The 14,969-nt window shown below is 42.6% G+C and overlaps 2 protein-coding genes across 6 annotated transcripts in view; both read left to right on the plus strand.

The window, feature by feature from the left end:
• Positions 1-221: 221 nt before the first annotated feature.
• Positions 222-8,649, plus strand: myoz1b (myozenin 1b). Of its 2 annotated transcripts, none has more exons than XM_086064618.1 (6): positions 222-410; positions 4,164-4,250; positions 6,120-6,286; positions 6,354-6,423; positions 6,551-6,737; positions 7,540-8,649. In XM_086064618.1, the coding sequence occupies exons 2-6, from the start codon at positions 4,166-4,168 to the stop codon at positions 7,772-7,774; spliced, it is 744 nt and encodes a 247-aa protein (XP_085920744.1). In that variant the 5' UTR covers positions 222-410; positions 4,164-4,165; the 3' UTR covers positions 7,775-8,649. The 2 variants fall into 2 exon arrangements, with proteins under 2 accessions (XP_085920744.1, XP_085920745.1); XM_086064619.1 differs by having other exon boundaries at positions 6,357-6,423.
• Positions 8,650-9,042: 393 nt separating this feature from the next.
• The window catches only part of usp54b (ubiquitin specific peptidase 54b), a 41,779-nt gene continuing 35,852 nt past the window's right edge, over positions 9,043-14,969 (plus strand). For 3 of the 4 annotated variants that reach the window (XR_015091714.1, XM_086064567.1, XM_086064568.1), the window contains exon 1: positions 9,043-9,226. The gene's annotated coding sequence lies outside the window, so the exon portion shown is untranslated. Of the gene's footprint in view, positions 9,227-9,671; positions 9,903-14,969 lie in introns of those variants that run through there. The other variant, XM_086064569.1, reaches the window with a different exon arrangement.

Genomic DNA, 14,969 nt, shown 5'->3' on the forward strand with positions numbered 1-14,969 from the left:
ACCCCAATTCCAAAAGAACTTTCTAGAAGTATCAGTAGGTCTTTTTGAAGAAATAACAGTCCTTTTCAAAAGACCACTTCAAATCTGATGGTAGTCTTCCATTGGCGTTTCCTTCAATGTGATGATTGGACGGTGGCCCATGGAGACCATTCGTAACCCACTTCTGAACTTGAAAAAAACACACCCACCACCCTTGGCCACCCCACCCCTCTTTCACACCCTCCACAGGAGGACGCATGTCCACAGCTCAGAAGCGGCCCTCCTGATAAGGTTTCACTCGCGAAGACGTGGATCGGAAGCTCAACGCAAGACTCGAGGACTCCAGTCTACCTGGAAGTGGGGCAAATTCTTTCCTGCGGGAACCTTGCGGGAGCCGAGAGACTTCCTGTGTGTTACACCTCAGTTCTTAGGTAAGACGTGTGTTTGTTTGTATGTGTGGGCTACAGAGGCCTTGAGCGCTGCTTCACGGTGGATGATCCGGCACTGATGCAATCTGAGCTGTTAAATAATTCAAGAGCCAGTTTAAGTTCAAGGACTTGTTTACAGTCAGATGCATTTGATTTGTGTTGTCAGCAAATTTTGGCAAGGCCTTGCATGAGGCAACCCCTCGCCACCGATCTCCTCCCGTGTGGTTTATGTACTCAGGACTAAAGAATTTTGAGACGCTCAAGTATGTATAATTATTATTTAATACATCACCTTTTAGGAAAATTTGCACTTTGTGGTCTGGAATATTTGGAAAATTCTGTTTCTATTCCCAACATGAAATTTGGTAGGCTTGAGTAGACCCAGAAAAAAGTATTGTGACATTTTGGTTTGAAACATTTTGGGCAAATTTCAGGGCTCACACAAACGTGCGGAATTTGCTCAAATAAGCTAAGATTGCAAGCAGGGATGACTAAATTGCAAACAGCATATTGTCAATCTGACAATCAACCAGTTTCGCCAATCAAAACCAAATTCTGTGGACAATGCCTATGACAGGATGTATGAAAAAGTGTCACGTATCCACGCTCAAAGCTTGAAGTAGCCATTTCCAGGCAAATTCTAGGGCTGGTACTTTGACATACTTGGTGGATTTGCCCGTAAACAGATATCCGAGATATCAGAGACGCACTATTCATCCATCAATCCATTTTCTACGCCGCTTATCCACATTTGGGGTCCCGGGTGAAGTGGAGCATATCAATCTCTGAGGAAGACACGATGACTTGAACCGAGATGCAAATTGGCTTTGAAAACGAATGCCGAATCAGAAATTTCCGATTTGAGTGAGAATGAATTATTGTCGTGTGTACTCGTGTCAGAGGAATGTTTGCATGACAACGGGTGTGATGTATGTCACACGGTTTGGGGGTGGGGGGGGGGGGGGCAGTGTTCTTCGAGAGCAACACTTGGAAGTGTTTACATGTATGGGAATGTTTAGCCGGCTAATGAGCATTATGCTAAACTGTTAAACTATCAGTCTAGACATTGTAGCAATGCTTTTGTCTTGACTTCACTGTTGGCGTCTGACGCCGTCCTAGCATGAGAAGAGTTTGCAAACTTGTATATTGTACCGGAGAGACAAACCCTCCCAGGTTAGCTTAGCGCTAGCTAGCTAGCACGGCAGAACTCGGATGGATTTAAACTTTACCCAAAGTGGGAAAAAAAAAACATCCTGGGTTCTGCTGTTGGCCAGTGTACAATGAGAGATCCTGGAGGTAAAACTAAGTTATTTTAAACTTAAAAAGGAAAAGCTTTTGGTAGGTTTGTGACGTGGCTGTGTTAGCGCATTGTCTTATAGTCTTAGTCACTCCATTTACCATTATCATCAAATTGGATTTTTCATTCTTTGGACTTGTTTTTTGGTAAAAAAAATACAATTAGTAACCCATTTGAGTCAACGAATAGCGAATGTGGATTTTGGGTGTGGGTCCGAGCTCTACCAACAACACTAGTTGAGTTACTGTTAACTGTTAGTGGATGCACGTATATCCCACAATGTCTGAAGTTTGAGATTGGGCGGTTCTGGACGGAATGTTACCCTCCTTGGAGGAGTTTTTAGTTGGTATTTTGAAGGATGTGATGGATGCTGATATGGGAATGGGCTGACTTTATGCCACCCTTCCATGTCAGCTGTCTCCTTCCAAGATTTATCCTGGAGCTAAAACAGGCAGGTTATGGCGGGTGGGTGAGTGTTAAGTGCAGTGGAAGGGGGAGATGTGGTAACAGGACCTCTCCTCTCTCCTCGCACCTCGCATCGACCAGCATATTCCAGAAAAGCACCTCGAAGAAACTAAAAGCAGTCATTATGATGTGTTCCTCTTAACACACGCGCATGAACATTAGAGTTGAATCCCAGGCTTGGGAAATGGCTTCAATTACAGAGGATGAAAAGCAATTACATTAACCGCCCTCCCCGCGGACGAGCCCCTTCCAAAGGGGCTCACCTCCAGCCTTACGTAATTGCTTTCGACCCGCAACACGCTGCCAGGCCTACATCGGGAGACGGCGGCCTCGGATGGGGAATTAGCGTCCTGAAGGCAGAGGCCTGCGTGCCTCGCACGCCACTGTTGCACTCAGTGTCCTTAACGTAATCATGGCGGAGCTGGAAACAAGCCGGTGGCTGTCGTGCAACTTTATCATCAACAACGTGCTGTTTTATTTATTGCGATGTAGCTACATACCAACCTTAATTGGATCACATTTCACTGCCTGTCAAACAGTGCCATGTTGCTAATTCTGTCATTACCCCCCCCCCCACACCCTCCACTTACACCCTCCCACACCACCAATTACGAGCAGAGCAAAAATGCAAGTCAACTTTTAACCAATAATATTTGCTGATATTGATTACAATGACAGAATCACATTCTGATTGTTGAAAACGGAAAGTAAAAAGAGCAAGTCAAAATGGTAAGGTAGTGTTTTAATACTGCAATGGTTATTATGATTTTTACCAAATGTTGTCTGCTATTGGCCAATAATCTGCACCCACTTTATTATGTAGGTTGATTTAGGAGCAATTATTACATTGTTAAAAATACGTCAAATTAAACTGAAAATAAACACACAAAAACACTGGCCTTTTATGAATCTTAATGCAAACAACATATTTAATAAATAATTGCAATTTATAATCATTAATCATCCCATTAAATAGGGTCCAGTAGGTCGAACAATCAAAAAAAAAAAAACTTTGACAAATATTTGAACAAATAAATAGATAAATAAAAATAAAACTACTGTATCTTTCCTGTTGTCCATACTGGCCAACAATCTACATTCACTTGCCACTAAATTGAATAGCAGACAATTAATGTAATAAATAATAAACATTCATCTTGATTAAATAAAAATAAGTGTTTTCATACATAGTAAAATAGTTTTATTTATATAAGCATAAAATTATTTGTCATAAAAACAAACAAAAAAATAATTAATTTAATTATTTTTCCAAATGTTTTCCACTATTGGCCATTGGCCAACAATCTAAACTCACTGGCCAATTTATTTCATAGGTTGATTTAACCGTAGTTATTATAATGTAAAAAAACAAAACAATCAAAATTAAACCAAAAATAAACATGTTACACCGGCCTTTTATTTAGGCAAAAATAATTTTGGGGAAAAAAACCCCCCACACAATATCTTTTACAAATAATACCAAAACAACATTTAAAAAAAAATCTAATTTGGAATACTTAAAATAAAAAGACAACAATATCTGCATATTTTATTTATTTATTCATTCAATAGTAGTAGCACTCCTAATGGAGATGCCACAGTTGCGGTAAAGTTGTATAGTGCAGTAATTATTATTATTTTACCAAATATTGCCCACTATTGGCCAGCAATCTACCCTCACTGGCACTAAATGCTCATGTATTTCTCTGACAGCCAATCGATCAAATTAGAAACTTGTTATCCTGTGAAACAAGCTTGTCTGGGTGTATACCAAATGACTACAGACTTGCTTGAATTAAAATTTCAAAGTCATTTTAAGAAGTGTTGCTGCTGTCAAATTGCCTTCCAAAGAAGTCAAGCCCACTATTTACTTCCCTGTTTGTCTTTCTAATGGCTTTAAATGTTTGTCTTAAAAGAGGATGAACGAGTGCACGCAAGCAAAACAACGCGCCAAAGCGACTTTCATTTCAACATGTGTCTTTTTGCGAGCTTAGCCATGTCGGTGACAAGTGCCGCCCCCTCGAACAAGAGGAAGAAAGCCAACAAGATCATCACAGACTTGACCAACGTCAGCCAGAATGGTAAGACACCAACACGCACACAATGCAAATGATTGTAATTATTCTCTCTTGGATTCAGTTTTGACTAACAGAATTGAAACATAATAATTTTAACCCATTCACTGCCATTGACGGCTATAGACGTCAAAAATTATTTCTATTAATTTCTCATTGTTTTTCCACTTTTGTTAACAAGAGTATGAAAACCTAGAATTGTTTTTGTACATTTAGAACAGATATAAAATTTGTGATTAAGTCATGTGATTAATAACTTTTCTTCTTTTTTATTAGGGGGCATCAGGCGATTACATTTTTTTTAATTGTAATTAATCACATGACTTCACTAGTAATCACAAATTTTATATCTGTTCTAAATGTACAGTGAAATTTTTTTCTAGGTTTTCATACTCTTGTTAACAAAAGTGGAAAAAATGTGAAACTAATAAATAGTTCAAATGAAATTTTGGTCTATAGCCGTCAATGGCAGTAAATGAGTTCAATGCCAGCGACTTATAGTAATAAAATAATTATCAAATTGCTCATCTGCTAATAGCTTTGTGTCCAAATAAACCAGCTCAGATCCCACTCTGAGGAAGCTAACTTGTGAATAAATAAAGACGAACATTATTTCCGTTTTATGTTTATTGTGCCATTCTTGTTTGGTGATGCGCCATGTGATTCATCTAACATAAAATACATGCTTTAGCTCAATAGAGGTTGCGACCTGCTGTCTCTTTTGCGTCTTCTTATTGTCATCACATCTGCGCCAACACGACATTTGTGTGTTTTCGCTCATGTGGCGGCTTATCCCGCTTTATCCCCGTATTTTGCCCCAGTTAATGCCCACTCAACCATCCATCATCTCTTGTCACTGTCGAGCCTTTTATCTACCGACCCCCCCCCCCCCCCCCAACCTGTCCGTCTGTCTGAAACCGCCTATACAACCCCTCTCCCCACCCGTCTGTCCATTTTCCTCCCAGTCAGCAGTCAAGCTCCGGTTTCACATTCTTCTGAATTAACGCTCAAATCAATATCCCCGCGGGAGAGTTCACTTTGCCCAGCAGCCTCAATTATTTTCTCTCTCTCTCTCACACAACACAACACACACACACACACTCAACAGACACCCGCTTGCACAGGTCTGATTTACGAGGCCCCCGGCGAGCAGCTCTCCGCAGCATTGCAATGCCAACTCCCCGTTTTTATAGGAAGCGGAAAAATCCATCACATCCCTCTGCGAGAGAGAGGACGGCGGCGTGGGTGAGGATTTCCCACCGTCCAAGCATGAAAACCAAACCGTGACATCCCCTCCCCAACCTTACGGGCCCTTTCGTCTGATTACTTTGACCTACTGATTCTTAGCGTTCCCACTGGTTTGGCAAGCCCACATCCCCGAACGCCGCACAACAGGTTGTTGCTATTATTCACTCGGAACGAGGCACGGCGGGGAGATGAATACACAGCAAAAAAAGTGAAAAATGGCTTCGAAATTTTTTTGGTATATTTGCTGTTTTTGTGCTCAACACAAAGCAAAGTGTTACTTTGGCGCCATCTTGTAGAACCTTGGTGTCATTTTAATGCAGATAATGTTTCCCCTTGAAGTTGTTATTTGCCCGTGTCGTCTACTTTGCCGTTAAAATGCCACATTTATTATTGTGTGTAGCATTATTAATGCTTTAATACCATTTACATAAAAGTGTGAGTGCGCATATTTGTGTGATGCCACGTCAGCTAATGCTAACGCTATGCTAGCAAATAATGAGCTTTATGCGGAGGTAGTTTGTTTGTGTTGAATAATGAAACTTTGGAATAAAGTCCTTTATGTAAAGTCAGTCAAAAAAAAACTAAAACGAACAGACTAAAGGGACTAAAGCGATGGGTTGTTTTCAGATGACGAGTCTGACCCCGAGGCCTCCGAACTGGACCTGGGCACCAAGATCAAAACCCCCAAAGACGTGATGCTGGAGGAGCTCTCGCTGCTCAACAACAAGGGCTCCAAGATGTTCCGCAAGAGGCAGCAGCGGGTGGACAAGTTCATCACGACCAACGAGAACATGGTGGGAGAAAAACCATCACGTCGCAAACACCTCGAGCCTGGACTGAATGTTCTCTTCTGTATTCCAGCAGAACCTGCAGAACCTTCTGATGTCACCTCCCCCTGTCCCACCAAAGCCTGAGATGCCAAAGGAAGAAGGTGAGGCGAAAGATTTACATTGCCTGCTTTTTTTTCCCGAGTACGTGATGGACCAATCATGGATGCTCGCTCAGTGACGAGTGTTACTTTGACTATGTTTGAGAAAATGCACTGCTCCTCCCCTCAGCGGCGCAAGAGGATGAAGTGGGGGACAAGGAATCCGAAAAGGAGAGAAGGAGAAGGGAGTATGTTCGCACCTACGTGTCGCCATGGGAACGGGCCATGAAGGGCAACCAGGAGCTGACGGCCACCATGAGAGCCAGTATGCCGAGACCCGGCAGGGTCCAGTTCCCTCAGTACAGGAGCTTCAACAGGTAAACAGCGAAATAACATTTGTTGGTCGTTGTTTACATTGCCACTGATTTGTAAGCGTTGCTACGACAACAGAGAGATAGGTGTTTTTTTTTTTTTCGTGAGGCTTTTCTGGGCAGCGCAAACACACCTGTAATGAGGTTTCCCACTGAGACAACATGTACGGTCCAGATGTGATTATCTCAAACCTAATGTGATCCCTTGATCTTCTCCTAATGCTCTTAATGGTGGGTGCGAGGGAGAGAGATGCTGTGACATTAAGAATCACAGCAAGCCTACAATGACATTTAAAGGACACTAAGTGGACAAAAGTATTGGGACAATCCTGTTGTTCGACCCAATTTGAAGTTATTACCACGACTCGTGATTTTTTTTCTCTTATCACATCTTTTAAGAGGCAAAATGGTGTCTCCTAATCTTTTTTTTTGTCCCTATTGTATCACGACAATACGGAAGCGTATTGCATTCACTTCCAGTTTTTCTGACTAATTTTTTGGGGAAGCTTTGTTTTTTTGAGTATTTTTTAAATTTTATTTTATGAATATTTTTTTCTGTTTTACTGAATATTTTTTTCTGTCCAAAAAATATTCCGAAAAACAGGCTGAAAAAAAATATTCTGAAAAAGGGGGAAAATTTATTTTTTAAAAACTGGAATTTTTTTATTTTTTAAACGGATTTTTTTTAAACAGGAAAAATAAAATTTAAAAAACTGTTTTTTTTTATTTTGTTGGTTTGTCCTCTAATCTCTGAGGGAAAACCCCTTTAAAAAATATTCACCTTTACCTCCCGCTTGGCCGCACCCAGGACGGCGCTGCCCTTCGGCGGCGTGGACAAGGGCTCCAAGCTGATGGTGTTCGAGCTGCCCGACCTCGGCGCGGACCCCGACGAGTTGGAGCCGCTGCCCTCCCTACAGGCCAACATCCGCTCGCGGCCCTCGTTCAACCGCACGCCCATCGGCTGGGTGTGCAGCGAGGACAGCACGCACATCCACATGGTCCTGGACGCCATCCCCTTTGACGGAGAGACCGATGATCTCTGAGCACACGCAATAGCGTTGATGGCTATTTAATGCATGGAAATGAAAACATGACTTGTTGGAAAAAAGGACAAAGTATCTCCCTCCCATTTATGATGATTTTACGTAGCGTGTGCGAATGTACTAACGTGTAAAAGCACTCTGCACTCTTAAAACAATGTACTTACGCAATAAGGTCCCTTTTAGAGATATTACCATTGCTTCTCGTGTCTTACAGTGCAGTGTAATTAAAAATTGAAAAACGTGCATTCAAGGTCCAGCGTGTACCAAGTCAGCTGAGATAGATCAATCAAGATAATAACAGAATGGCTACAAACATCATCAATACCAAACTACTAAACTAATTTTGGACGACTGTTTGAGGGATCGAAAAATAGAACCTCTTAAGATTTTTGTTACAGCCTAGTAAAGACCATCAACACCAACACGTTTTAGACTACTATTTGTCTTATGTCAGTCTCAATTTTCTTTCATTCATACTGTACAGAGGAATCAATCTGGGGGGACGACTTTCTTGGGGCCCCAAGCATGTTGGGGGCCCTTGAGTGAAACTTCAGTCAACAAACTTGTTTGGGGGGAAATATGATTGATTTTTGTCTGGATTGATGTACTGTACAGAGGAATCAATCTGGGGGGAAGACTGTCTTGGGACCCCAAGCATGTTGGGGGCCCTTGTGTGAAACTTCAGTCAACAATTTTGTTTGGGAGAAATTGTGATCTTTTTTGTCTGGATGTACTGTACAGAGGAAACAATCTGGTGGGAAGACTATCTTGGGGCCCCAAGCATGTTGGGGGCCACAGTGTGAAACACCAGTCGACAAAGTTGTTCGTGCCAAAAAAAAATTTGATTGTATTTTGTCTGGATGTGTGCAGTGATATTTTCCTCGTGTAAGCAATAAAGGATGTGAAAGTGTCCTCACCCGCCGGCATTATTAAATGACAGGCCTGCAAATGGTGGTGGGAACGCGATCCAAATAGAGGGGTATTATGGTATGCGCGACCTCTCACACTCGGTGGCTCAGGCTGTTGCTGCAAAGCGAGGCTAGCGGGTGTCAAATGTTGGACAGATGTCCTCTGCACGACGCTGTCAGCAGCTCCAACGAATGTGTGTCAGTGTACGCACACACACACACACACACACGCACACGCACACGCCCCCTTAAACTGCCACTGAGGGTGAAGGATACGCAGGTAACCCCACAGGGATGACGTCATTCCCTCGTATATTTGAACACCCCGGCTTGCCCGGTAGGCGGCGGCATCACGATGGGGGGAGGAGGTATCGCGAGAGAGCAGCGGCGTGTCGGCGCGACCGCAGCGCTGGATGGATGGCGTCGGTGGGGGCTGCGTGGAGCCGAGCCGAGCGGATACGCCCACGGCTCAGCCTCCTCTCCGCCGTTAAATCACACGGTGGGACACGCGAGCGGACGGAGACTGGCGGCGGCTGCATCCGGGGTGAGTAATAACAGCGTGTGTGTGCGCGAGTGTGTACGCGCGCGCACTTGGCTCCATGGCTGATGCTGCAGAGGTGCGCGCGCGTGTCGGGGGATGCAGTCAGCGTGTTGCCCGTCATCATCATCATCGTATGTGTGTCGCAGCTCGACTCACTATTTGGTCTTGGCGCTTGCGCATCCTTTTCAAGTTCAACCTGTCAGCCAGTCACAGGTGTCCAGTCGTGTTCCTTATACACTTGTGGGTCTCAGTTTCGGTTGTAGTGGGTTGTGGGGCTGCGAGGGGGCGGGGGGGTTGGACTTGTTGATGGATGAGCTACACATCTTTTGTGTGTGTGTGTTAGTGTGTGAGTTGCAGGGTCACTACTTTCTCCTGGCGCATGCTCACATCCTTTCAAGTTCGCCCCGCATCCAGCTCGCCAGTCAGTCCAGTTCCTGCATCTTTCGGTCTGGTCTGACTGTGACGTTGTGGAGGAGTTTGCGTTGGACTCATTGATGGATGGGCGACAAACCGCAGCCTCTTGCCGGAGCCCCATTCGCGCTCCGCTGTCAGCCACTGCCGGGCGGCCGCTTCATTGATTTAACGTTGCGGTTCCGAGATTGATGACTTTGGACGCCATCGCCGCTGCGATGTTACTGCTGTCTGCTTTTGCGAACGTACGCACGCATTCACGCAAAAAGTAGGTAAAAGTGTGCAATGCCGAGAAAAGCTAGCTCTCTTGATCTCGGAGAGATAGCGCTCGCTGGTAAGGATATACTTTATATTTTAGCATCAATTTAAAACCAGAAAGAGGAATTTCAAATCACCATTTAAAATTTGGCCTGCACAAAGTTGGGATCAGTTTTGATTGACACTTTAAGTATGTCATCCCATCTTACCAATGACCGGATGAGTTTTTCAAGCACAATTTTTTTTGTGTAGACACACAAGCAAAAAAATTTGAGCTACAAACTTCATGACAAACCGCAGTTGTGAACAAACCAATTACTGTGCACGCTGTGTCTCTAACCAAACTACATAACTTACAAAAGTCTGCTAGCGTAATGCTAACACACAGTGCAAAACTCCAAAGACGGGCTAGCAAAATTAGCATGGATGTTGCGGTAGTTGTTACACTTTAAGCAACGGATACTTAAAGACAAACGTCGTAACAACAAAAACAATACTCACAAGAGTATATTCTTTATCCTCTGCCAAAAAACGACAAATATTACAGTAGTTGCACAGTTTAATTCTTTACATTCTATTTAATAGGGGTGTTCATCTTGCCATAAAAGATGATTCAATATGGTTTTCAATACGTGGGGTGCGAAACGATTCAAGGACGGTTCGATTTGAAAGTAGAATGATTCAATTTGATTCGATTCGTTGATACGGTACAGCTCAGTTCGGGAAGGTATGACGCAACGACTCATCAATTCGATTGATATGTATCTGTTCTCAATATGTTTAAAAGTGGAACGATGCGGTTCTATTCTGCATAGGATTAGGAACATCAAAGCAGCCATTTTATTTTCTCTATTTCCAAAAATGTGCTAGAGATTGTAACCGTTTACTTGTAAATTTGAAACTTGTATAGTATAATCAACAGATGGCCGTTGCCAAATTTTGAATAATGGGTAATTACGGCTGCTCGATTATGAAGAAATTATGAATCGCAATTATTTTGGTAATAATTGTAATCACGATTAGGATGATGATTTATTTTTGGGTACATTTATGTTTAAACATAAAAAATATTAAGACCAAAAAATTATTTGAAACACTGTAATCAGTGCCTTTTGGACAAAACGAAATTTATTTTAAAAAAAAATTTAACTTAAAAAAGGTGCAAATGTATTTAAACGACTCCAAATTAGTATTGATAATCTTTTTTTTATATTTTATTTTTTATAATTATGCTGATTTTGTCATTGTGGAGTGTAATAATTGAAATTGTAATTACATTTCAATTAATTGCACAGCCCTAATAGTAATTTCGTCATTGCAAAAAAAACTGCTTGCCAATTTCCTGTTTTTGTTTTGTTATTTAAATGGGCTTGTTTTTTTTCATTTATTCATTTTATAAAAACTCCCATGTGTCATAACTCCTCTTAGATTTGGGACGGACTGAAGTTATAACTCATATATGTTCAGCAAAACATAAAACGTGTACTTAAGTAGGGTTACTTGAGTAAACTCATCATTTGCATTGCGTTGTCGTCGTGTATTTAAATGTGCTTTTTCCAAAGCCAACGTGGAGCTTTTGGAATGACATAAACTGGATGTCTTCCAGCGCCTTTTTGTGTGTGTGCGCGCACAATGTTCCGGCGTTTGTTGCTACTGCGGCTCATCCGGGGGAAAGTGTCCAGGGGGGAGGCGGGGAGGAAGTTTAATCCTAAAAATATTCCGGCTTTGGGAGCGGATTCACTTGATTTGACTAACTGTGACTGCTGACAGTCCGAGTACGCGTTCGGTGCCGTTCGCTCTTGCAGTGAAAATGCTTTTGCGAGGAGCGCTTCGACAGCTTGCGCGAAGCGGATGAAGGACGACAAAAAAACGTTTAAAAAGGCACCTGAGCTGCTTTATGAGCGTCTTCTTTTAACACGAACATAAATGCTTTGTGGATTTACTGTATGTTTTTACAGCCCGCCGAGATGTAATCAGCCTATTAAACGACTTCTCCGTGGTCACCGGGAACATTGTTTTGATGTAGTGCGGGCCGACTGGGCCTACTCAAACAAACTTACCGTCAGATGCCCTTTGGAGGGGGGTGGGGGGGGGGGGGGGGGGTCTCGGAAACGATGATTTGAACTGACTTTTACAAGACTTTTATTATTTTTTGCTTTGTGGTTCCACTTATCAGTGGGAAGGAAATATCCACGCTGTGGCATGGCGGTTTTAGGCCGCTTACCTCATGTAATATTAAACACAATTAACAGACCATTAGCAAAGGGCGGCATGCCCTCAAACATGCCATCTCCATCATTTACAAGCTGTCGTCGGAGTTTATGTCAAAACAATGGCGGGGTGCTCTGCTGGGGGATACACTGTACAATTTTGAGTTGGGGATTGAGATTGTTTCAGGGAATTGCTAAGGCATGGAAAAGTGTTTTGGTGTTCTGCTGACGTTATTGTTGGAAATAATCATGAATGGAAGGCCCTACTACACTGTTAGTTTTAACTTGGGACCATCCGTGTCTGAGCTGGGATTTGGGCTGTTTCCGAAATGAACATCGGCCTTTGCATTCTCAGGTGTGAACTTTCCAACATTTTCTCCCGTGTCCTTTTACAACACCTTTTTTGGAGAGCTCAGTATTGTTCATTCAATAATTTTACCGATTTGACATGTCATCATCATTGCTCTCTTCTTTTTATTTAGTATTTTTATTTTATTTTTATTTTGTATGTGGGTGAGTGTGTGCGTGTGTATGTGTGTGTGTGCGTGCGTGTGAGTGTGTACTATTAAAAATCCCATACCGTTCACCTAAACCGAATACTTCCGAATCCAGCTGGAGTCGTGAGGTTGTCAGGAGACCCGAGGAAGGATCAAAGTTGGGTGAGCTTTCCAATGGTATGAATGTCCTTTTGCATCTGTTTTTTTGGAGGTCAACGTAACGTGATGTTTAGAAAGTACTTATACATTTTGAAGTGGCATAATCCAACTGGTAAAAGATTCCTCATCTCTATTTGTAAACAACAGAAATTGCTTGAATTTTCATCAGTCAGACTGAGACGACTTGTCCTCCGTATCCCCTCTTGTTGACATTTCAAGCTGCAGCGTTCCCGCCTCAACGACGCCCCACCCTCCCCCGCCAAGTCTGCATGCACGGGATTATTGAGAGGTTATGGTTTAAGAAAGAGCAGATTAAACAATAGCAGAGGATGAGGCAGGAGAGAAGGATGAGGAACGCACGCTCCGATGTCTCCTTTGACCTTAGCCATCTCGCCAGTGTGGCTTCTCTCGTTCTCCCCCCGTCACAACCGTTCTTTGAGACGTTTAATCTAACGTCCCACTTATTCCTATCGTCTTCTTATTTTGCTCTGTTTTCCTTCCGACCCCCAAATCGTCACGTGACGTCCCAGCACGGACCGCTAAATAAGCGCGGTTATGTAAAAGCCTCCATATTAAACACATTCTTTCACCCTTTTCCATTTTCTGCCCGCGCGATTGGACATGTGCTGCGATGCTGCGTCTAAGCTTGTGGCGTGCGGTCACATGGTCTATGCGGGGAAATGACCTTGAAGAAAATCCCAGACTCCGAGCTGCGCGTTCACACACCGACACGCCGCGCGAGGATGTGTAACTTTATATGAAACGTTACGCGGGAGGAAGTGCAGCAAGGGGAGGATGAACTCGAGGCTCTCCGCTTAGAAGGAAACCCACCGTGCGTGCTTGTGAGGTCATGCGTGTGAAGTTTTTGGAAAAGAAAGATGAATGAGGAGAGTAGAGGTCACTGGTGGGAGGAAAAAAAAAAGAACGAAGCAACAATGAGAGGTTGTTGAAGAAAAGTTCAAGAGTCTTTTCAGGTGGATGTGTTCCTTTTCATGTGTATGTGTGTGTGCGTGTGCGTGTGCGTGTGTGTGTGTGTGTGTGTGTGTGTGTGTGTGTGTGTGTGTGTGTGTGTGTGTGTGTGTGTGTGTGTGTGTGTGTGTGTCAGAGAGCTATTGTCCTTGGTGACACTGGTACACTGACACGCTGACACAAACATTCAAAACGATGGGAGAAGTCACATGATGTTGTTACACGTGGATCGGAACCCTCCTGTTGTGTTTGCAAAAAAACTGTTCATGGGTCACCGTGTCCCGTCACATATTTAGCCATCAAAAAAAAAGTTAGCTGGATACAGTGGATTTATAAGCCGTATTATTATTATTATTATTATTGCTAATACAGGTAAGCACATACAAAATACTCCAACAATTGTCGGACTTACTAAAGAGAAAAATGAAGTTAAATGTTTATGTATGTACAGTAAATTCATTATTCATTCGCTTGTCTGTATGTATGCATTGTACCATACTCTTGTTTATGTCATAATAGCAGATACTGAGAGAAATCTTTTCCTCCCTTGGGCGCCATTTTAGGCATTAAAGAACAAACACAAAAGTACGCGGACAGGCGCGACGAGTTGGGCTAATACTGTCGTTTTAGTTATGTGCTATAGAAATAAATTCATGGGTAGGTGAGTTTGCAAATGTCGATTTGTGAATTAGCGGGGGTTGACTGTAGCTAGCTAATTAACCAAATGACTCGCTGGCTAGCTAAGAAATACCTCACTGACTGACTGGCTAACTAATGCTTGAGAGACTAACAACGACAAAAACTTGTTTTAAGTGGAGGAAAAAACGGTCAGACGCCCTTTGGTAGTTTGCGTATCTATCATTTTCACCAACTATAACGGGTCTTTTTTATTTTGTTGTGCTATTGGTAAAGAGATAACAAAATTAACGACAACAACAACAACAAAAAACTACTGTAGATAACTAGTTCTACATTTTTTTTAAATAGGTAGTTAGCTAACGATACCTTACTGACTGACTAGCTAGCTAGCGGACTAACTCACAGCAACCTTTCCATGATTGGTGGAGAAAAGGTCTTTAAACCTTAATGTTTACAGCAAAGTGATACTAAACTACATAACGGATTAAATAACTCACGAGCTAGCAAACTCAGTGGCCAGCTATCTGATTAACAAGCTAACGCCAAGATAATAAAAATACTGCACTGTTAAATTTTACTGATGAAAGTGTTACTTAGGATTTT

The sequence above is a fragment of the Leptonotus elevatus genome, chromosome 20 (genome assembly GCF_054856555.1).
Source record: "Leptonotus elevatus isolate MCC_2025b chromosome 20, RoL_Lele_1.0, whole genome shotgun sequence".
NCBI lineage: Eukaryota > Metazoa > Chordata > Actinopteri > Syngnathiformes > Syngnathidae > Leptonotus > Leptonotus elevatus.

Excerpts from the sequence above, each read along its gene's own strand:
- myoz1b (XM_086064618.1), top strand. The coding sequence starts at position 4,166 with ATGTCGGTGACAAGTGCCGCCCCCTCGAACAAGAGGAAGAAAGCCAAC. Across the intron at positions 6,287-6,353 it reads TCACGACCAACGAGAACATG|CAGAACCTGCAGAACCTTCT; the intron begins GTGGGAGAAAAA and ends TCTGTATTCCAG. Across the intron at positions 6,424-6,550 it reads TGAGATGCCAAAGGAAGAAG|CGGCGCAAGAGGATGAAGTG; the intron begins GTGAGGCGAAAG and ends TCCTCCCCTCAG.